General features: G+C 28.5%; 2 protein-coding genes and 1 non-coding gene across 4 annotated transcripts; 1 reads left to right on the top strand and 2 right to left on the bottom strand.

The window, feature by feature from the left end:
* Positions 1 to 1505: 1505 nt before the first annotated feature.
* LOC105107236 (TLC domain-containing protein 2-like) lies at positions 1506 to 3563 on the top strand. Its single transcript, XM_011001088.1, has 3 exons — positions 1506 to 1968; positions 2611 to 2888; positions 3018 to 3563. Exons 1-3 carry the CDS (start codon positions 1713 to 1715, stop codon positions 3327 to 3329), a joined length of 846 nt encoding a protein of 281 aa, XP_010999390.1. The 5' UTR covers positions 1506 to 1712; the 3' UTR covers positions 3330 to 3563.
* Positions 3564 to 3618: 55 nt separating this feature from the next.
* Positions 3619 to 3690, bottom strand: TRNAQ-UUG (transfer RNA glutamine (anticodon UUG)). The gene has a single exon. It is a non-coding gene; the product is annotated as a tRNA-Gln (tRNA).
* Positions 3691 to 4450: 760 nt separating this feature from the next.
* LOC105107234 (filament-like plant protein) lies at positions 4451 to 8417 on the bottom strand. 2 transcript variants are annotated; one of them, XM_011001086.1, is made up of 5 exons: positions 8034 to 8417; positions 7207 to 7346; positions 6453 to 6648; positions 4849 to 6197; positions 4451 to 4701 (listed from the first exon to the last, which is right to left on the bottom strand). In XM_011001086.1, the coding sequence occupies exons 2-5, from the start codon at positions 7315 to 7317 to the stop codon at positions 4480 to 4482; spliced, it is 1878 nt and encodes a 625-aa protein (XP_010999388.1). In that variant the 5' UTR covers positions 7318 to 7346; positions 8034 to 8417; the 3' UTR covers positions 4451 to 4479. The 2 variants fall into 2 exon arrangements, with proteins under 2 accessions (XP_010999388.1, XP_010999389.1); XM_011001087.1 differs by having other exon boundaries at positions 6453 to 6645; positions 8034 to 8416.
* Between the last annotated feature and the right edge of the window lie 13194 nt (positions 8418 to 21611).

The raw sequence follows: 21611 nt of genomic DNA, 5'->3' as shown, positions 1-21611 counted from the left end.
TTTGTTAGTCCAAACTTATAAAGGATTTTATTTAGGGATGGGGTCGAGTCAAGTTTTTTTCAATAATAACATAGTAAAAAAAAATTTTGAATCCAAACTAACACGATTAAAATAGTAGTATAAGTCTTATCCACGCAACTTGAGCTATGCAGATACTGCATAAGTGTTCCACATCAAAAATTCTTTTGTTAAGATTTAACTATTTCTTTTTCATTCTTCTCTACTTCAAATACATTTGGCCCTCAATTTTTATTTTTTTAACCTTAATTTTTATTATTTTTATTACTATCGTATTATCCATTGTTTTTTTTAAAAAAAACTTATTTTTATTTAAGAAGGGGAAAATAAATATTTTTTTATTTTTTAGTAGATTATTCCATTATTTTTAAGAAAAAAATGTTTACTTCCATAATAGTGGAACTAAAGTTAACTAAATAATAAAATTGAGGGATCAAATGAAGTAGGTAAAGAAAAAGAAAAGGAAATGCGTTGGCACAATAAACCAAGAAAGAAAAAGAAAAGAAAAAGAAAAATGAGAGAAAGAATAAGATATTAAAGTTTTGATAACGACACCTTTAATATTATTGAAAATATCTTAATAAGATGAATTTATATATATCAAAGAAAGATAATAAGACTTTTATTGCATTGGTCTAATAGTTTTTTTAGGCAAAAAATAAATATACAAGATTTTCAAATATGTTTTTTTTATGCTAGTTATAAATTAAAAAAACTCTATGTATGTTTTTAATTAAATATATTGAAAATCATCTATTTTAATAAATACCAAAAACAAAATGTGAACACATTTATTCAACTTACCTTACTACGGGCCGAATAATTATTTTTTTAACATAAAATAATTAACTTGTAGATGTTATTAGTATGTCTTTTGACATTGAATAAAAAATAAAACCATAAATTTAAAAGTTGATGCTTACTTATAATAAAATATAATAAAGATTATATGTGTTAATAAAAAAAATATAAGATCTCAATCTAATTTTTAATGTGACAAAAAAATGAAATAATGTTGTAATTGTTACAGTGAAACATTATTTTCTTATTCCTTGTACAATATTAAAAAAAAAAATTGTAAATTAAAAAATTATAAAACAAATTATAAAATAATAAAGATAAGAACAAAAAGAAATGTATAAATAAACCAAGTGTAAAGTGATAAATATTCCAAAAAAAAGAAAAAATAATATTTTTTTCAAAAACAAAGTGTAAAAAAAACTAAAAAAATATTACAAAATAATAAAGATAAAAAAAAATGGTGATAAATAGGTCAAATGTAAAATAATTAAATACCAAGTATAAAGAGAAAAAAATATAAAGAGAACTTCTTTTCTAAAAAAATAAAAAATTATAATTTTACCTTCATTACACAAAATATTTTTAAAATAAATAATAAAATTTATAATTATACCTTTTCCATGTAAAAATACTATTTCATTTTATTATATGTATAATAATAATTTTTCCAAATTTACTAACTTGGAAAAAAAAAACCTCGAGGGTCCAAAGAGATAGCGGATCATATAAGCAATCTTCAGTGCCCTCCTTTCCCTTCCCATTTCCCAACGAACAAGAATAAATGAACTCCACACTGCCATGTGTAAAGATTTAACCTCCGAAAATATTTGTCTTTCCCTTTATCTCTCTCTGTCTGCACCACACAGACCGAATTATGAGAGTGTCTTGAAATTATGGCAAGAACGACTAGTCAGAATCAGAATGAAAAGAACAAGGTAGGCGCCTTCTTTTTAGCTACTTTAATTCTGTGGTTCGTCTCAGTTTTGTTCGAGATATTCTTCAACAAGCGCACGGAGCTACTTTGGATTGTTGCTGGAGCTTGCCTTTTCCAGATTGCCAATTGGGTCATTCGATCTTTTGTATCCCGTGACCCTCTCTTTGTTAATACCTCCGTTTCTCTCCTCCACTCCTCCATCATCTCCGTTTCAGGTTCTTAAAATTTCTCTTCTCAATTGGTGTTTCTGAAACTTCACAGGGAGTCATTTGTTTTCTCGATTTTCGTGTATTGTAATGGTTTGTTGGGTTTCCTAATATAGAAATGTTCGCACTATTATTATTACAATCAGGCTGGGCATCAGCATGGTCACGGTTGCTTTTGTTGTTAACAGGGGCATCAAGTTTTAGGGAACCTTTTGCTAACAATTGTCCTAAGGAGAAACCTTGATTTTTCTTTTTTGGACAGATTGAGAATGGCCATTGATTTATTTGCTTAAGCAAAAGTGCGGCCGACATGGCCTATTTTCCGTTAGAAACATAGGAAGTGTGGTATTCAGAGGGAAAAAAGAAACTGGGAGTATAGATAGTATCATCTTCGGGGTGTGTTTGAAAGGCTGTTCAGTGGGGTGATTCTTTTGATGAAAAGCTTATGACTTACTGACTGATACAAAGATATTTAAAACAGGAGAAAGGTATATCTGGATTTTACAAATCGATGAAGCTTCAGATGCTTAACTAATTTGATGCTTGTAAACTTTATGTTGCAGTAGCATACTTGCATTCCTTCCATGTGATGTGCTTCCTTCCTTCTTACTTGTCATTATTAATTCCGATCCTTGTCTGCTTGCTGTGTAGTGGTTTCCATTTTGGTAAATCAGTGCTTAAAAAATGGTTCCGATGGGATGTTTGAGCATTCACAACTCGTTGGAGGTACATGGGAGTGGGCGTACGCTGCTTTGTGCTTCTCATGTGGTTATTTTGCATATGATCAGTTGGATATGCTGTTTTACCGATTATACAGTGGTTTGATCCCCTCCATCCTGGTTCACCACATGATACTTCTCGTTTGCTTTACTCTAGCTCTGTATCGAAATGTCACAATCAACTACCTTATTCTCACTCTGGTTTGTGAGGTATGTTGCTTTATGATTCTGAGAACTCGTATTTGTTTAAATGTAACTGTTTACCCTTTAAGCCTTCAAGCAAGCTCAATGCGGGGTGTTGTTATATAGTGTTGACAGTGAAATTCTCTTATGACACAGCTGCATTCAATCTTTCTTCATGTGAGGAAAGTGCGGCGGATGGCTGGCATCCGCAATGCTAAGAGCACAATTGTGAGGATAGAATGGGTTCTTAATTGGCTCACTTTCATTTTTGCAAGATCCCTGACTCACATCCTCATCACCATCAAGCTGGTTGCTGATGCTCCCAAGTTTGAAAAGGGTGTGGAGTTGCCACTTGCTCTGTTTGGGATGGCCGGAATGAATTTAATCAATGTTGGCCTCGGCATTGATCTGTTTAATGCCTTCAAAAGAGAGAAATCCTCAGAAAACAGTAATCACCATGGTGAATGACTGGCAGAATGGAGGGCAGAGGGAATGCCTGGGTTGTATCTGGTTTCTCCTTGAAATTTTCTCAATTTGTGTGAATTGACTGTGCATTGGATTGTTATTAGCTCACTGTAAAATTATGCACCGCCACCACAAGTGGAAGTGATTTGTTTTCCACCATTTGTCGAAACCACATGGTAATGTTGATACAGGTTGTCCTTTCAAAAGAAATCTCAAATGTAATGATGTATTCTTCCACTCTCTCTGTAACTACATATAAAATGTGGCCGACGCAGGAATTTGGGAAAAGAAAAGGTCCTACCGGGAGTCGAACCCAGGTCGCTGGATTCAAAGTCCAGAGTGCTAACCACTACACCATAGAACCCTGCATAGCCGGCTGTGGGTATACATTTTATCTCTTTTAGAGAGTATCAGTATTCTTTCCCACCCCCACCTCCCCGCTTCTTTACGAGCAGACACCCTCCTCACTTGCTGGAACAAAACCACTCCAGGTTTCTTTAGCCATTCATTTCTCCTCTCTAATTTTATTGCCAACCCAAAAATGACTTTAGGAAATGGAACCATCCTGCAATTGATGCCAGGGATTCAAATTACCATTCTTGAATCTTGAAGCTATATAACAAGAGCATTTTCGTTCTATTGTATGGATTCAAAATCCAAGCAATCCAAATTTAAAACTTCGCTTGGATGAAATATCCTGAGACTCTCATTCATGTATGTGAAATCCGCCTGTTTTGTTTTTGAAGTATTATGAATTTTTTTAATTAAAAATACATTAAAATAATATTTTTTTTATTTTTTAAAATTTAATTTTAATAGAGTACATCAAAACAATTTAAAAACTAAAAAAAAAAATTAAAACTAAAAAAATTTCAAAGAAATGATTGGATGCAATGCCAATTATAGCCTAAATAACATTTAATCAACATTAAACCAATTCCCCATTTTACAAGCAACTAATCATCAATGCAGCTTCTTCTTCTTTTTTTTCACTTCAACTACTAAACCCTTGCTCAAATTGTGCAAAACCATTTCGATTCTTCTCGGAACTGACGTGATTCAATGACACAGCAGATGAAGCTGAAGAAGATACAGATGGGGGTGAGTTCTCTTCCTTTCTATTCACTGAAGGACCGGAACTCACTGGCAATTCTCATAGAACTGGAATCTCTTTTAGGTGAAAACGTTTCATTGGAGTGTCACTTCCAAGGTTCTCCATTACCTTCGGAATTGCTGATCCTCCAGCAGAGAACTCCGGTATGCTTGCAGTGTCTATAAAGAAGTCCTCTAGAGTTGCTAGAGATTTCAGCTGCTTCCCTAGAGAAGCTATTGTTTTCTGGCATTCAGCATGTTTCTTGGCAGCGACATCTAGGTCCTGCTACAGGCAAGTCTTACGATCAGTGTTTTGGGGACAAAAAAAGAGTATATCTGCAATTTTGATAACTGCATAATAGAGGTTGATGAAAAAATAAACACGTAATGCAGGTGATATTGCTGTTTGTTGTTCAACACTTGAGCTTACAGTTTGCTGGAGTTCTTCTTCCTGTTTCTTTCTTGAGAGATTTTCCTCGAGTTCCTGATACTTGACTGCAATTTCCGTCGACAAAACCCTCTCCTTTTCAATCTCTCCTTCTAATGAGTTAACTTTTGCAAACATGGTCCGAGCCTCCACTTCCATGCTAACAAGTCGATATTCAATTTGCTGCTTTGATTCATTTGCCATTGATAGCTCTTCTTGCAACTCCACCAAATTCTGTTGGGCCTCCCTCAGCTGAAGTTGTGATGCTTCATTCTTGTCCTGACTTTCTGTTAGAGCCATCTCCAATTCATCCCTCTCTGCTTTAATCTCTTCTAACTTCTCTTCCAATACAAACGTTTCCCCTTCTATCTTCCTTAATTTCTCTTCCAATACAAACTTTTCTTCTTCCATCTTCTGTAACTTCTCTTCCAATTCAGCGCTTCGTTTTATAATGAATTCCCGCTCAGCTCTCAACGAGCTTTCAGCATCAATTGATTGTTTGGCAGAATCTTCTGCTCTAGAATTATCAATTCCAACTTCATTCTCAGGCAAAGCAGCAAGTCGTTCCATTTCAAGAAAATCATCCATGAGATCAATTTCGATGGGTGAGGCTGGGAGATTTCGATTAATAGATTTTTCATTCTTGAATTGATCAAGCTCTGAAATTAGTGCAGATGCCCATGAGTCTGAGCAAATTTGTTCAGACTTGTATGGCCCTGAGCAACTAACTTTGCGAGCATCCAGCACCACAACATTAAGTTTCTCCCCATTGTCTGATTGACTGTCAGTGAAAGACTCAACATAAACTGAGGATGCAGCAGAAGTCCTGCGATCATTAACAGAGGATGATTTACAAGCCATGGCTTTTAGCCTCCGGCACTCAGCTTCAAGTCTGGCCACCTTCTTTATGCTCTCCAGATATTGTTTGCTGGCTGTTTCAGCTGCTTGGGTACTCAAGTCCCTTTCAACTGTTCTAGCCTCCAACTCTTCTGACTGGGAAAGGAGATCGAGTTTCAGGGTAGCATTCTCTTGCTCCAAATATTCAAGCTTCTGGCAGAGTTCGTCAACAATCAGAGCATGAGATTCAGACTTGGCAGCAGCTTCTTTCGTCTTGAGTTCCATAAACTGGTTTTCAAATTCAGATTTAATGGATTCCCACTCGAGACTTTTCTGCACCACAGCTTCATGAAGCTTTTCTTCCTGCTCTTCTCTTGCTTGTCTCAGCTGCCTAACACAATCTTTAAGGGCCCCATCAAGGTGGCTCACCCGATCTTCCAAAGCAGATTTGTTCTGATTTGCAACTTCAATTTGTTTCTTGAGAGCCATTACTTCATTTTCAGCCTTTTCCCAGCCTATAATTTTTTCGAGGAAGCACATCAGCAGATGATAAAGCAAGAGTAGCCATGCCTGGTTCCAAAAAGTTTGAAAATGGGAAATTTGACTTTAAATGAGCTCCTATATATGAATGGCATTGTGGTAAGAACTCCTTTAAATTGAAAAGGAACATACATATTTCGTAGATCTTGCAATTAGTACAGGACCCTTAATGTTAAGGGAAGTCTTAAAAGAATAGAGATTCTATCCTAGACATTAGTGTCTAAATATACCTGCAACAGCTTCTTCAGCAACTTTCGCATGCTGCTTTACTAAGTCATCTTTTGCACTAACATTGACATGAGCGGCTGATAACTTCTCTGTCAAACTCTTAATGCTATCATTGACATCTTCATCCCTAGTTACAGTTTTTGATGTCACTTCAGGTGATTGAGCACTGTCAGTATTAGATGCCTTTGAGGGATCCTGCATCAGTGATGAGAAAGTGGGTGAAACCAACAATGCAAACAAGAAAGTTTTGAAGTATATGAGGTAATAGAAAAGCCAACTCATGGAGAATAGCTGAGTAACTCAACAACAATTTTGCACTGAAGTGAAAAATTCAACAGTCCTTGATTTGATACTTGAAAACAGAGGAAGCAACATTTTGAGTTTTCTGCTCATTAGATAAGTCCAATTAGTGATGTGAAGGAGGGTCCTAACAAGATTTCATCTCTCTTCCTCAAAAATACTCTAGGACAAGGGGTTAGCTGATGTGATGTACCTTCAAATAGGAGCAGTTTAGACACTCCTACTACTGAAATTTGATTGAAACAGCAAATAGATTGAAAACCTCATGGACTTTCAAAGAAAACTGAAACGTTGCGAGAGAGTCAAATGATTCGTTAAGAACAAAGGAAAACTCTCTTGTGAACCAAGGTATGAACAATGGTGTTTGTGACCTTATGTGGAGAATGGTGATGCAGTTAGATACTTATGTAGAACATATCAATAATATAAATGGAGGAGGGCTGTTCAGCCACCTACCTGATCATCAGAGAATCTCTCAGAATGTGAAGTTATTGATCCCGAACTGTCAGTTTCACCAGAACTCCTCTCAGAAGACTTCCTCTTCCACAACCATTTCCTCTTCTCCATCGCAAAATATGGCCGTCAGATGTATTTATCTGCATTTAAATGTATACTTTCGCATCAAATTTCCAAAGATGTGCGTCTGTGTCAGTACATGAGTTGCAGGAAATTTACAGACAGCAAAAACTGGATAAACAAGACACATTCTATTGCAAATTGTGGATAGCAGTATAAAAAGTGCAGGAAAAACCACTTTGAAAAGCAGAAATGAACAGCTTCTGTTACAAATCTCAAACATCAAGCAAAAAGATGACTTGTCTTCTCATTTTAGCATCTTTGATTTGAATCCACCCAATAACCATACAACCCCATCAACGACACCAAAAGATTACGCCTCTAAGGACTCCAATGGCACACACAGAAAATTGACCAAGAATCATGGATGGAGAAGTTAAGAAAGAGGAATTGGTAAGAACAAATAACAATGATATCACCAAAGACCCCGTACTTGAATCACAAAATGGGAACAACCCACCTGACAAGGACAATTTGAATCTTCCCAAAACAAAAACATGAACCAGTATCAATAAAACAGTAACTACTAACCCAAAAAGGGAGGAAAAAAAAACACCCAGATCAAACAATCCCAACCGACCCATCAAATCTCAAGACCCAAAAAACACATTTGAAAAATCCAAAGACTTAAAAACCAAAATCACGGTACAAAAAATAATATATAATTATAGTAGAGCTGGAAGGGAACAAAGATGGAGATCAAATACCTTGAACAGGAGACGAAAACAAAATCCAGAGATGAGATGGGAACGCAAGCCAAAGTTATAAATGGTTCAAGATTTAAGATTTGCAAGGATTAATAAATAAAAAGAAAGAAATCAAATGATATAGCTCTGCAAAAATCTGTGTAATGTCAGTCAGAAGATACAAATATCGAGATACTACACAGCAACTAAACAACAACATTAAGCAGATAAAACGGGGGCTTCTATTTCTTGTTTTGTAGCTTTACTTTCTTTCTTTTTTTCTTCGAATAATTAAAAAGAAAAGGAAGCAGAAGTGCATGTGCATGTGCATCTGCATGTGCGAGAGAGAATGAGGCCCTCGATGAAAACAACTTTATCAGCTTTTGTGGTACGGACAATTATAAATTAATTTGTTTTTATTACATGAGCTTGAGATGAGAGTTTCCACTTATTCCCGCCCATTGCGCCACAGAGGGATTGACTCGCTATCTATAAAGCAATGGTGTTGTAGCCGCACCATTTATCATCCTCTTATATTTTTATTATTTTTAAATTTACATGGAGTGTTCGGGCCAGCTTACGCGCATCATGACTAATCCCCACAGTCCACTGAACATCCTGCAAGCCCAGTAAACAGGTAAGGCACCGCAGGGGTGACAAGCGTGCATGGTGAGGTTCGAACCCAGATACGGAGAAAGGAGACAAGCCCCTCTCACCGCTAGGCCAGAACCTCCTCTTATATTTTACTTATATTACAATGGTGGGACCTATAAAAAATTTTAATTTGATATTTAAACTTTTATTTTATATAATTAAGTCTAACTTAAAGTCCAATTATATGTTTTTTTTTGTTATCGTAAAAGTTCAATTCAAAGACAATTAATTGAAATGTGATACACGGGTAATATAAATAACACGTTTAAATTTATTAAATTTATTGATCAGTGAAAATATAACTTAAATTTTCTAAATATTCATTTCAATACAAAATTTTAATTTTATTGTTTTTCAGCTTTCACTTAATAAGAGAAGAAAACGACTATTGCTAAAATCTATCATAAAAAGAGAGACATTGTTTCAACAATTTCAACCATCAAAACATTATATATATTTTTTTAAAATGATTTTATGTGATGAGAAGAGTTTGAATAAAATATTTTTTTTACTTTGAAAATACTTAAAAAATAGGATAATATAGATAAGAAATTGGATTCTAGGCGGATTCTTGATTTTGAATCTTTTTTTTTTATATGTTTTTGGAGGTTAAGTATGGGTTAAACAAGGTTATGATGGTTGTTTCTAAGCGTTTGGAGTTGAAAATTGATTTTTAAAAAATAAAAATTAAACATCTTGATTTCCTAATCATCATAGTGGCATATTATCTCTTTCCTTTTATTATTTTATAAAAAAAAACTCACATAATTAGGCCTAATATTGTGGGCCCGCTCATAGCCCTTTAGTCTTAGGCCAAGCGTTAGGCCTAGTCTCATTATTTACTTTTTTTATTTATAATTTTTTTATATGTTTTTTAAAATAATTTTTAAATTTATATTTTATTTTTTTGCTTATTTATCTTCTTTAAAATAGTGATTAGTTTTTAATTATATTGAATTTGTTTAATTTTTTAAGAGATTGTTATTATTCATTTGTAGTTTTTTTTTTAATATTTTATCTATATTAAATTTATTTATAAAAATAAAAAATATTTATTTACTATAATATCTTTAACATGCAGTTTTGCATAGTAGTATAAAGTTGGTGTTTAATTTTGTTATTGTCAAATTTTTTATTATATAATTAAATTAAAAAAGTTTTTTTAAAAACAAATTATAATCTCACTAAAGTTAATAACTTGATTCATTGATTTGATGTGTTAGCTCATGTTACTTAGTTTATAGGTTTAACGAGTTCACTAACTAGCCGGATATGTTTTTTTAGTTGTTGATTCTTTTTTTTTAAAATATTTTTTTCTTAATTTTATCCTTTAATATTAAATTGCTTGAGAAATAAACACTGAATATAATTAAAAAAATAAAAAAAATATTTTTAAACTCAATGAAATTAATCATATAAGTGGTTTGGGGGTTTAGATTGAGCCCATCTATCATTATTTTAATAATTATTTTTTTTAAATATCATCTTGAATTCTTTTTAAAAGTTAAGTTATATTTTTACAAAAAAATTTTAAATATCATCTTGAATTTTTTTTAAAAGTTAAGTTATATTTTTACTGATTATTAATATTGCATTTGAACCTATGAAGTCAATTAATTTAATTTGGGTTAGCTCCCTTGTGATTTAGTTGGAAACTCAAATTAGGTAAAAAGAATTATAAGGTTTTAAGAAAATCAGTCTGATTAATGGTGGAGTACGAGCTAATTGACTAATTTGATTGATGTTTTGTTGTTGTAAGTTGAAATTTTTTCAATAAAAACCTCAGTATGAGGTTTTAAGAAAATTAGTCTGATTAACGATGAAACACAAGCTAATTGACTAGTTGATTGATGCTTTATTGTTGTAGGTTGAATTTGTTTTTCAAAAAAAAAATTGAATATATAGGTTTATTTTACATGTTGTTTTTTTTTTTGAATATATAGGTTTATTTTACATGTTGTTTTATAGAAAAAAAGGTTGAAAAATAAAATAGAAAATAAAAATATTCGATATATATAAAAAAAATTAATATAATTAAAGTTAACATGTCAAACTCGCGAATCAGGTCATAAATCCCATTGAATTTAACATTTTTTTTTCTAAAATTACTTTTTATTTAATTATATGCCTACTAGGTGCACATAATTTTTTTAATATCAAACACAAATCATCTTAAGAAATAAAATAAGAATGATATGGGAGATTAAAATGAAAAATAATTCTAATTTCTTAAAATCTTGGTAGCAAAATGAAGTATTTTTTAAACTTAAATAAAAAAAGACTTTTAATAAAAACAAACAAGTAAATGCTTTTTATTTTTATTTTAAGAAATTAAAAATACATCAAATAAAAAAATAAAATAAAAAAAGAAAACAAGCCATGCACTAAAATAAATAATATTTTATAAAGAAAATAATAAAAGATTGTTAAAAACATTTTTTTTTAAAAATACTTAACAAAAAAAATTAAAGGATAAAGCTTGAAGGAAAAAAACTAAAAAAACATAAAAAGAAATCAATGGCATAAATAAAAGAACCCGGGCATGTTTGTACATATAAGAGCTTAGATTTGAAAACCTCAGTTAAATTAAACTTTTTTTAAGGGGCTGGAAAGCTTATTTTTTTATTAAAAAAATAAATAAGTAATGCATAATCTATTCCTCTCTAGATTTCGACTATCATAGTTTTGTTTTTCTTTAAAAATTTATTTTTTAATTCAAAACATCTAAAAAAAAGATATAAAACACTTATTCATGGTCTAAAATAATTAAAAAAAAACCCAAAATTAACCCAAATAAAAAATATTTTTGAGCTCATATTTGATTTTTTGGTAATTTGAAGGTGAAAAAACATCTTAGTAGAAATTTTGTCTTCAAATAAAACTCGTTAACATTAAAATTAATTGTTTTGGTGGCTAAAATCAGTATCAACAATAATTTTTTCTTTCTAATGTTGGAATCTAACAACATTCTCTCGTCTCTCTCAAATTAAGAATTAAAAAAAAATGAGCGAAAATTGATTTCAGAATTTTCAGAAATTAGAAGTGCTTAATTTTTATAATTAAAAAAAATACAAGTACTAAATTGAAGATTTCATCAAATTTTCACTTTCATCCTTTATCTCTTATTCTTTTCACTTGGTTAATAATTTTAGCTAAGTTAGCCTTGAATTAGACACTCAAGATGCAAAACTAAAAAAAAAAAAAAAAATGGGATGAAGAAATGAAAAACATGGGCACAATAAATCCACAATGCTTTTCCATATTTTTTAAAGTATTTTTAATTTGTTGTTTCTTTAGTTTTTTCTTTTTAAAAAATAAGTTTGCAAAGACACCCCTGACTCTCTCAATTTTGAATATTGACTCCTTTTCTTGCTAGTTTCTATATATATATATATATATATATATATATATATATATATGTTTGCAGTTTTTTTCTTTATACAAAAACACACACACACACGAGCAGGTGTTTGTGATTTATTCTTCTATGTTCGTGCTCAACATGATTAATCATAATTTTATACGTAATAACACTTCCCTCGCCTCCCTAATTCCCATCCTTCCCACTTGAGGAAAAATAGCTTTCATTCAACTTTTACTATTTCTATTTACAAAAGGATAATGACATTTGAAGTATTGTGCAATTCTTTATGTATATAAGTAATTGTACTTATATATTTGACTCGATTAATTATCTTTATTATTTTTTATTATATATTGGTTAACTCTCTCTGTGGATCCAAGTTAATATTATTTAGTATATGTTTTTTTACTTTATGATTTTTTTATTTCAAAATTATACTCATAAAATTTAATAAATCTAAGCACTTTCATAGATTTTTATTGCCAATAAATTAATTATTTCCAATACAATGATGCCATGTGTTCAAAATGATTTTTACATTTTCAATATTTTTTGTTCCATCGAAAATTTGAAAAACATAAAATAATAATAAAAAAACTAGATAATTAATTAATTTTTCTTTTTATTTGTCAGAGTTTAATTTTAGGTAACGAAGAATCCTTAACTAATGAGTAACATAGATACAAAATCACATAATTAATTAATTATTTAGTTAGTTATATTAGTTATATCCTAATTCACGTAAGTGTATTCTTTTTCAAAAATACCTTGTGTTGTACAATGATATAATAAAAAAATTATTCAAAATTGATTGATCTCCAAAGTTGAGAAGGCCCAGACGAATATACTGTGCTTTTCACTTGGGAGGGCCCAGATAGTTTTTCACCAGGGCCCATTCAACAATTAATCCTTCCCGGAATAATTGTGAATAATTACGTGCTTTTATTTTGGCTTTGTTTCCCTGTCCAATCGGAATATGAAGCAACTCTATCATGGCTGCCGGCTGGCGAGAACAAGTGGACGAACGCTTATCCCTTTGATGCGACTAATAAGGGAAGTAAAAAAAACCTCGTAAATATGATACCAACTAGGTTACTTTCGGCTACACTTTATGTTGGATTGAATAAATAAATTGAATGGAAAAAAAATAATATCTTATTCGTAAATAATTTTTTAATGTCGTCATTAAACTTAGTTCCGAAGATAAAATTTTAAAACTCCTAACCTAATAAATTGTTCGGTTTGGATTTCAAATTAAATAGCATATAAGTTATTGTGATGCAATTTATTTGATTTAACAATTTTTTATTAAAATTAAAAATAAAAAAATAAATTGTTACATCTAACATTACGAAGATCTTAAAAAAAAAAATCTGATATTTTGTTTTTTAAAGAAAAATATTTTGTTTAAAGAGACACTACTTAATATTATGGTCACTAAAAAAATCCTAAATGGTCAAGAAAGATTCTACAATACAAGATTAATTTCATAAAAAAAAAAAAGTATTATCACTTTTTAAGTGTTCTATATTAGACTGACTGTATTGCTAGTTTTATCTTAAATTGCTAAGAGTTTGTTATGTTGTGTTGTTAATGGCCTGCGTATAATATTAGATTGATTTCATAAAAAAAAAAAGTATTATCACTTTTTAAGTGTTCTACATTAGACTGACTGTATTGCCATTTTTATCTTAAATTGCTAAGAGTTTGTTATATTATGTTGTTAATGGCCTGCGTATAATATTACTGACTCTAATATCAGTGAATATTCAACTATTAATACTTCTAACTTTAATATTGGTAAATATTACATGAAGAAAATGTATGATATTCCTGATTTTAATATTAGTAAATATTATAGTTTAAAATTATTCTAGCGTCAATATTTCTAACTATCATATTAGTGAATATCAAAATTATTTCTAATTTTAACACTAGTTAATACTAATATTTTTGATTTTGGCAACAATAAAAATCAAACTAAAAGTTGTTTCAAATTATAATACTAATACTCCTAGCATTAGGGAGTATTAAGTGTGTTTTCAATTGTGGCATTAGGGTTTAAATTTGTTTATTAATATTGAATGAGGATAAAATATTTATTTTTATATTTTTTATTATAAATTTTTTATATAATTTTCTCAAATTTTCTATTTTTAGATTTTTCATATAGGTTCTTAAAAATGAACAATTCATGATGTTTTTAATTTTCTTATTTGAATGATTATAATAAGTTTTAACTTAAAATATAATGCTTTGCATAAAAAAACAAGTTTTCATCAAAATAAAAAACAAATGCATGAATAAAAAAGGAGGTTTTTGATTAAAAATACAACTTTTTTTTTAAAGTTCAAATCATTATAGTTTTTCTCCATATTTTCCTTGAATGCTACTTTTTATTTAATGCTACTAATACAAAAACCATTTTTTTGTCAAAACAAAAAATATTATATGAATCATAAAAAGGTAATTTTGACAAAAAAAATAAATTTCTCCTCCATATTCTTATTCATTGTTTTTTCTTGATTGTCTATTTTATTAGTGTATAATTAAATAAAAAATATTTTTTAAAAAAACCTCACAGCATTGCACTGATAATATCACTAGTTAAAATTAAACTAAAACAAGATGGTTTTTTTTTTCATGTTTTATTGTCGAGCGAGACCTATCCTTGGAATGGATTGCTATATTGTACAGGAGTTTGACCCTTCTTCTTTTTTATATCCTAAAGGCAGCTTTTTTTTCATTTCTAAACAATTGAGACAACAAGTATCAACTTTAACATAACAAAAATGCAGCCCTTTTTTTCACTAGGGCTCAAAAAACTATAGTTTGGCCTATGTAGTTTTTAGTTTTTCATTTCTAATCCCTGTTTTTTATGGTTTTCACGTTTGAGTGCTAAATTTTATTTTTTAATGTTTCAATCGTTGGACATTAAGAGGAGAGGGTCACTAAGAAATAAGAAAAGAGAGAGAAAGTAGTTCGTAAGCTATATTCCAGTCAATAAAAAAACGACCTTAGTGTCATTGGGGTTTTCTTGATGTGAGTAGTGTCAATGAGCTATTTTCTAGCTTATATCTTGCTAAAATAAGTAAATCAAGGTAAAAAAAGGTTTTTTTTGGTTGATTTTTAGAGTTTTTGACTAATTTAAAAGTGTTTTAAGGTTAGAAATTGAGTTATTAAGCCTTTTAGGATGTTTATTAAGTATCTTTAGATGAAATTAAGTTGAGAAATGGTCTTTTGGATAAAAAAAAATAACTTGATTTTCCAACTATCTTTTTGATGGTTTGAATGGCTAGAAAATGATGCATCATCTATTTTAAAAAATAAAATAAAAGGATGGACAACACATAAAAAAATAAAATAAAATAAAATAAAATAAGCTAGATGTATTAGCCTAGCTTTACATGATCATGCTTGCTAGGTCTTTTTTTTTGGGCCATATATATGGGCCTACTCTTTCTTTTTTTTTTGCCTAGAAGTTTGATTTTTTTTATAGGATTTATTTTTTTTATTTTATTTTAATTGAGATGCACTATAAATAAAGACATTTAAAATGATATTTAGATTATTATTGATTTTCACCATGATTCTTAAATAATATTATAGGTTTTTATAAGAATATTATCAATTTTGTTTTTCAATTATTGTATACCTAATACTAGTTTTTTTTTTTAAAAAAAAACAATTCTTAATAGATTTTTACATGATTTCATCACCTTTTTTTCCATGTAATTATATACAAAATATTAAGAAATTATATTTAATAGTTTTGTTTTTAACTTGCTTTAGAGATTATGATAGATTTTTATTTAAGAAATAATGCTTACGATTAACAAACATCCATTTGTTAAAGCAATAAAGAAATGCATTAACAAGGAATTACAGTTTAGATTGAAAAAATATATATTTCCTACTTATATTATTGAAAATTTTAACAAGCTTTTATTTTAACTATCATTGGTTTTTATTCAAAAAAATATGTTAGTGATAAAAAAATTATATTATTGTTTTTAAGAAGATTAGATTTTTTATGATGATATTATTGATTTCTTTATGGATAATTATGTAGTAGTTTTATATGCTGAATTTTTAAAATTGCACATCAATATTAAATGAGAATAAATTACCTATCTTCTTGTAATTTTTTTATATATATTTTCAAGTTTATTGTTATTTTTTTATTATAGTTTTGAAAAAGTATTCGATTCATATTCTTAATTAAAATTTACTTTTATGATCATAATAAATTTTTTCTTAAAAATAATACTTCTCATATAAAAAAAATTCCAAAAAATAAAAAAAATGTGTGTTTAAGAAAATTAGTTTTTTATTTAGTAAATAACTTTCATTTTTTCCCTTTTAGTTCAAATCATTATAGCTCTCTAATTCTTTTTTATTGCTATTACTTTTTATTCAATGAACTATGATACTAATTTAAAAAACTATTTTATTGTAACAAAGTCACATGAAGAAAAAAATTTCAATAAAAAGAAACAAATTCTCTATAATCTTATTCATTGTATTTTCCATGAATGTATTTTTACCATATAATTAAATAAAAATATATTTTAAAAAACAAAGTTGTTAAACTCAATTAGACCCATGACTTAGATTATAATTCATGGGTTAACTCAATTTGATCTAAATCAATCTAAAATATTATTATTTTAACATTTTTATAAGAAAATGTTGAATCAATGTGTTTTTTTAAATTCAAATTAGGTTTTGACTAGTTGGCTAAGTCACGAGGCACCTACCAGGTCAATTAAGTCTAACATGTTCAACTCCCTCTTAATTTACTTTGAAACATAAGTCCATCCATAATCCAGGTCATTAGGTCATTATATCGACCCACTAAGTAGGATCAAATTTAATAACATTATTGGAAAGTTTCTTTTTTTAAATTGCGAGTAACTAACTAGTTAACAAAAACTAAAAAGTATGAGTAAAATACTATAGCCTACTTTACTATTTACGAACACAAAATTCATTATGGATTTTCCTAATAAAGTTTTCTTCAATTTGGTATTGAAGTTTTTTGAACTCGATTAAACCATTTTACAACCAAATTGATGGCCACTTTAGATAAATTTGCTAAGAAATGGTAGGATTGAAAGTTAGAGAATCAAAGTGAAAAACATAAACAAAAAAGGTGGCAATTTAAAAATTAATTGAAAAGATTATTTTGGTACACCTACTTTTTAAGTGAATATATTTAGGTCCCTTGATATTTCAATATTTTGATTTCAGTACAAAACTTTATTTTCATTTGTTTTTAATTTTTAGTTTGAGAAAAAGGAGAGAGAATCATTAGATTCTAACAATAAAGAGAGAAACTCATTAGTTAATGCTAATTCTAATTACTAAAAAGATTGATCCTAATATCTACAAGTTTTATTTGATAAGAAGAGTCTAAATTGGATATACTTTAAGCTTAAAATTGTTTGAGAATGTGGATTTGACATCCAAAAGTTTTTGGGTTTCCAATTGATTTTTGTTTTTATTTTTGGATCAACTTTTAGATTGATTGAAGGCATAAAGAGGTTTATGTAGATCTTTGGGTTGATTTGTAGGTATCTTTGGGTTAAAGAAGGGTTAGGAAAAAGAATATTTTTTAGGTTATGAAACTCATACCTAAATTTTTCAACGACCCTCAGTCGTTGAAAACTAAAGATACAAACAATGAATGTCTTGTTTTACTCTATTTCCTTACTTGGGCTAGTTGCAACTTGGAGTCAAGTACTATCGTCATTGTATCTGTATCTTTTCCACTTAAAACTTACCCGTATTACATTATGGGTTATACGTCAAGTTAAGTTTTTTTTTTAAAATAAAAAAATTATTTAAATATTATTATTTTTTTAACAAAAAAATTATGTAAGGATTTACTAGATATAACCCGATTGACTTTACTGATAAAAAAATAACCCTTACAATTCGTGATTTTTTTTTAAATGATATCTTTTCTTAATATTAAAATAACAATATATTGGATTGACTTAGGGCAACTCGGATTAACGTGTCAAGTTCATGACCTAGGTTATGAAATCATGAAGCCTAATTTTCAATCAACTCAAAATTGAAGAAAGAAATTTAAAAAAAAAATTTAAAAAAGACTTAAATTAACATGTCATACTTGCAACTCGGATCATAAGATCAAGATAATTCTATGAAAAGCAAATCCAAACAAATCACGAATTCTAATCCCCAACAAATCCAATATTGAAGGATGAGATTAAAAAAATAATAATTAAAAAAAGAATATAAATAAAAACTTGAGTCAATTTACCAAACCCATGACCCATGTCATCAAATCGAGATAACCTTATACAAAAAAATAAAAAAAATAACATGATTTAACCTGTCAAATCTGTAACTTTGGTTTTAAGACTAAGATAACCCTATAAAAAAAAGCCAAAACAAATTAAATAAACTAAATTCTCAATTTTCATGTCGAATCTAATGTGGAACAATGGAATTTATAAAAATATTAATTAAAAAGAGACATAAAAATAAGCCAAATCAACACGAGTTAACCATTAAGCACTATTACTAAGTTATAAGACTAGGATAACCTAATGAAAAATAAGCCAAAATAAATCATGAAGTCTAATTTCTAATTAAAGAAAATATTAATGAATGAAATTGGAAAAAAAAGTTAATTGAACAGAGAGAGAGAAAAAATGAGTCAATTGGATTAATCCGTTAAATCCACAACTTAGGTCATGGAACGAGGACAACCCAATTAGAAGCAAGTTCAATTTTGAAGGATTTGTCACCCGGGTCATGAGACCAATGTAACCTCTTAGAAAGAAAATTAAAAAAAAAACATGATTTAACCAGGGTAAATGCCAAAACTTGTGACCTTGATTGTAAGACCAAGATATTTTCATAAATAGCAAATCAAAACAGGTTATAAAGCTCAATTCTCAACCAACCCAATATTGAATGATACAATTTCAAAAAATTAATTAAATAAAAAACACAAAAAACAACTCGAGTAAATTTGAGTTAACTTGTTAAGCATCATTCTTGGGTTATGTGACCAAGATAACCTAATTAAATTAAACAAAACAAATCATGAAATTTAATTCTCAATCAAATTAATATTAAGGGATAAAATTAAAAAAAAAACAATTAAGAAAAAGAAAAAACAATTTGAGTCAATTATGTTAACCTGCCAAACTAGATTAACTCGTCAAATTTGAGATTTGTGTTATGAGAGTATGATAACTAAATAGAAAAAAAAAATAATATTAAAGAATAAAATTAAAAAAAAAAAAAAGTAAAGCAAAGCAATATTTCTATGAATAGTGTTTTGTGAGGAGCGGTATAATAAATTCCCTTCCTCTTGTAGTTTATAGGTAATTTATAGTATATAGGCTACACTAGTATATTGGTTCGCAATTCATCGTGGGTTAGATTTTTTTTTTTAAAATATAAAAAAAAATTAAGAGCACGAAATGGTTTTTAACATTGTTATTAAACCTGACCAAATAGATTAATTTTGAAATCTCCTAGCTCAAATATTTGCATAACATAAGTTTTTAATTAAATCGTGTGAGAGCTAACTTGACTTAAATTGATCTATTATATTGGTCCAACTACAATCTTGATGATGATTGATAAAAACATGACTTAGTTTAAAAAAAAACGTTAATATGATATATTTTTTTAAAAAATATTGAGATCGATAAAAACATGACTTAGTTTTAAAAAAAACGTTAATATGATATTTTTTTTAAAAAATATTGAGATAATAACAGATATGATATTTTTTAAAAACAATATTGAGATAATAACAGATTAAATTGATCTCACCCATTCTAGAATTCGGTTTATAGACTCTATTGGGTTTAATAACTTTTTTTATAAACCTTTTTTATTTAATTATATGATAAAAATAATGGTCATAAAATTGAGCACCAACCTAAAAATACATATTTATTTGAGATAATTATCCTTAGAAAGAAAAAAAAGATGAATAATCCAGTCCATTTTCTAACCAATCCAATATTAAATGATAAAATAAAAAAGAAATAAATTAAAACCAATTAAAAAATAAAAAAAAACATATTTTTTTGGTGGATAAACTCGTCAAACCTATGAATTGGATAAGCCAGATTATTACGCCAAAGCTATGAATAGTTTATGGATTTCACTAAGACTATTTCCCAACAATTTATTTTGTATTAAGGCAAACCTGATAAAAAATCCTTAACTTCACTAGATTTTTCAGAGTTAAGACCATGACTTTCATAATGTTTTCTGAATTTGGACAAAAAAATTGAGATGATAACTTATGAAAATTGCCTAAAAACCAAAACTAGGGAATTACTACACATAACTGAAGTACATTGTTCTATAAATAATATGAAGAAACTTGTGTTAATTATAAGACTTTTTTTTAGACAATGTATAGGAGGATTGCCTATCTAATGACGATTCCAACACAAATTTCAATAGTTAAAGCTCTATTGCATTTCTAGGACCAAAACTATAGATGTTTCACATTGAAAGACATTAACATGACCTTTACCATTAAGCATGCTCATATTTGAATTTCCCAAATAGCCATCATAAGGTTTATTGCAACAACTATGTTCAGTTCTTTATATATATATATATATATATTATGTTCAGTTCTTTTTTTTTTTATATATATATATATAAAAAAATCCCTATCTCAATTTCAATCTTTGGTGATATATTTGTATTTTTTTTATAATCATTAGGATATTTATCAAAATTTCAGTAAGGTTTTCCTTTAAATAGATCATTCTCAAATTTTCTTAATAAATAAATTACACATTCAACTCAATATAAACATATAAATCACATAACTATACATGAATGTTAAAAGATTGATCATGATTGAGTGTTAATGAGGTAATTATATAGTTGCTATGAAGCCATGCATGCACACACACATAAAAGACAATTAAAATTAAAATTAACATAAACAATGATTAAAATTATAATCATAAACAATGGTTGAATAATCTAGTTAAAGTTTGTATGCACCTTCAAATAATATTAATTAATATACATGTAATAGTCCTAATTATTGAGAAAAACATGCAAATATGTTTACATATAAAAAAATATATTCATAATCTGTCAAAATACCGACATAGTTTTTACTATACCAAAAGATTTCAAATTATCTATCATGTCTTGTTACACTTCCATTCACATTTTTCATTCTTGATCTTATCATTTTGGATATCAAACTGGATCAATGATACTCATTATATCACTAAAGTTCACATGAAGAAGCTCATAAGTAATTATGCATTTTAAATAAATAAAAACTAAAGCATATACATATTATACCCGGTCTATGATAAAAAAAAAAAGTAAAGTAAGATGAAAATTACTCCTAACATGAATGAGATAGCCCTAAAAAATACATCAAATCATTATAAGTAATGAAACAACTATAAATAATAACTAGCACATTGAAAAATATCACCATATCCTTTTTTCTTATTTCAACCTAACAATTCAAACATTATTCCACAAAAATTGATTTCCTTTTAATGCATTTTCTCTCGTACTCCTTACAATATTGTTGA

The sequence above is a fragment of the Populus euphratica genome, unplaced genomic scaffold, assembly GCF_000495115.2.
Source record: "Populus euphratica unplaced genomic scaffold, PopEup_1.0 scaffold152.1, whole genome shotgun sequence".
Lineage (NCBI taxonomy): Eukaryota > Viridiplantae > Streptophyta > Magnoliopsida > Malpighiales > Salicaceae > Populus > Populus euphratica.
The sequence above is the reverse complement of the archived record's forward strand: the minus strand, read 5'-3'. Positions and strand labels throughout refer to the sequence as shown.

Excerpts from the sequence above, each read along its gene's own strand:
- LOC105107234 (XM_011001086.1), bottom strand. The coding sequence starts at position 7,317 with ATGGAGAAGAGGAAATGGTTGTGGAAGAGGAAGTCTTCTGAGAGGAGT. Across the intron at positions 6,649-7,206 it reads AGAGATTCTCTGATGATCAG|CAGGATCCCTCAAAGGCATC; the intron begins GTAGGTGGCTGA and ends TCATCACTGATG. Across the intron at positions 4,702-4,848 it reads AAGAAGAACTCCAGCAAACT|GACCTAGATGTCGCTGCCAA; the intron begins GTAAGCTCAAGT and ends TGCCTGTAGCAG.
- LOC105107236 (XM_011001088.1), top strand. The coding sequence starts at position 1,713 with ATGGCAAGAACGACTAGTCAGAATCAGAATGAAAAGAACAAGGTAGGC. Across the intron at positions 1,969-2,610 it reads CTCCATCATCTCCGTTTCAG|TGGTTTCCATTTTGGTAAAT; the intron begins GTTCTTAAAATT and ends CTTGCTGTGTAG. Across the intron at positions 2,889-3,017 it reads TTCTCACTCTGGTTTGTGAG|CTGCATTCAATCTTTCTTCA; the intron begins GTATGTTGCTTT and ends CTTATGACACAG.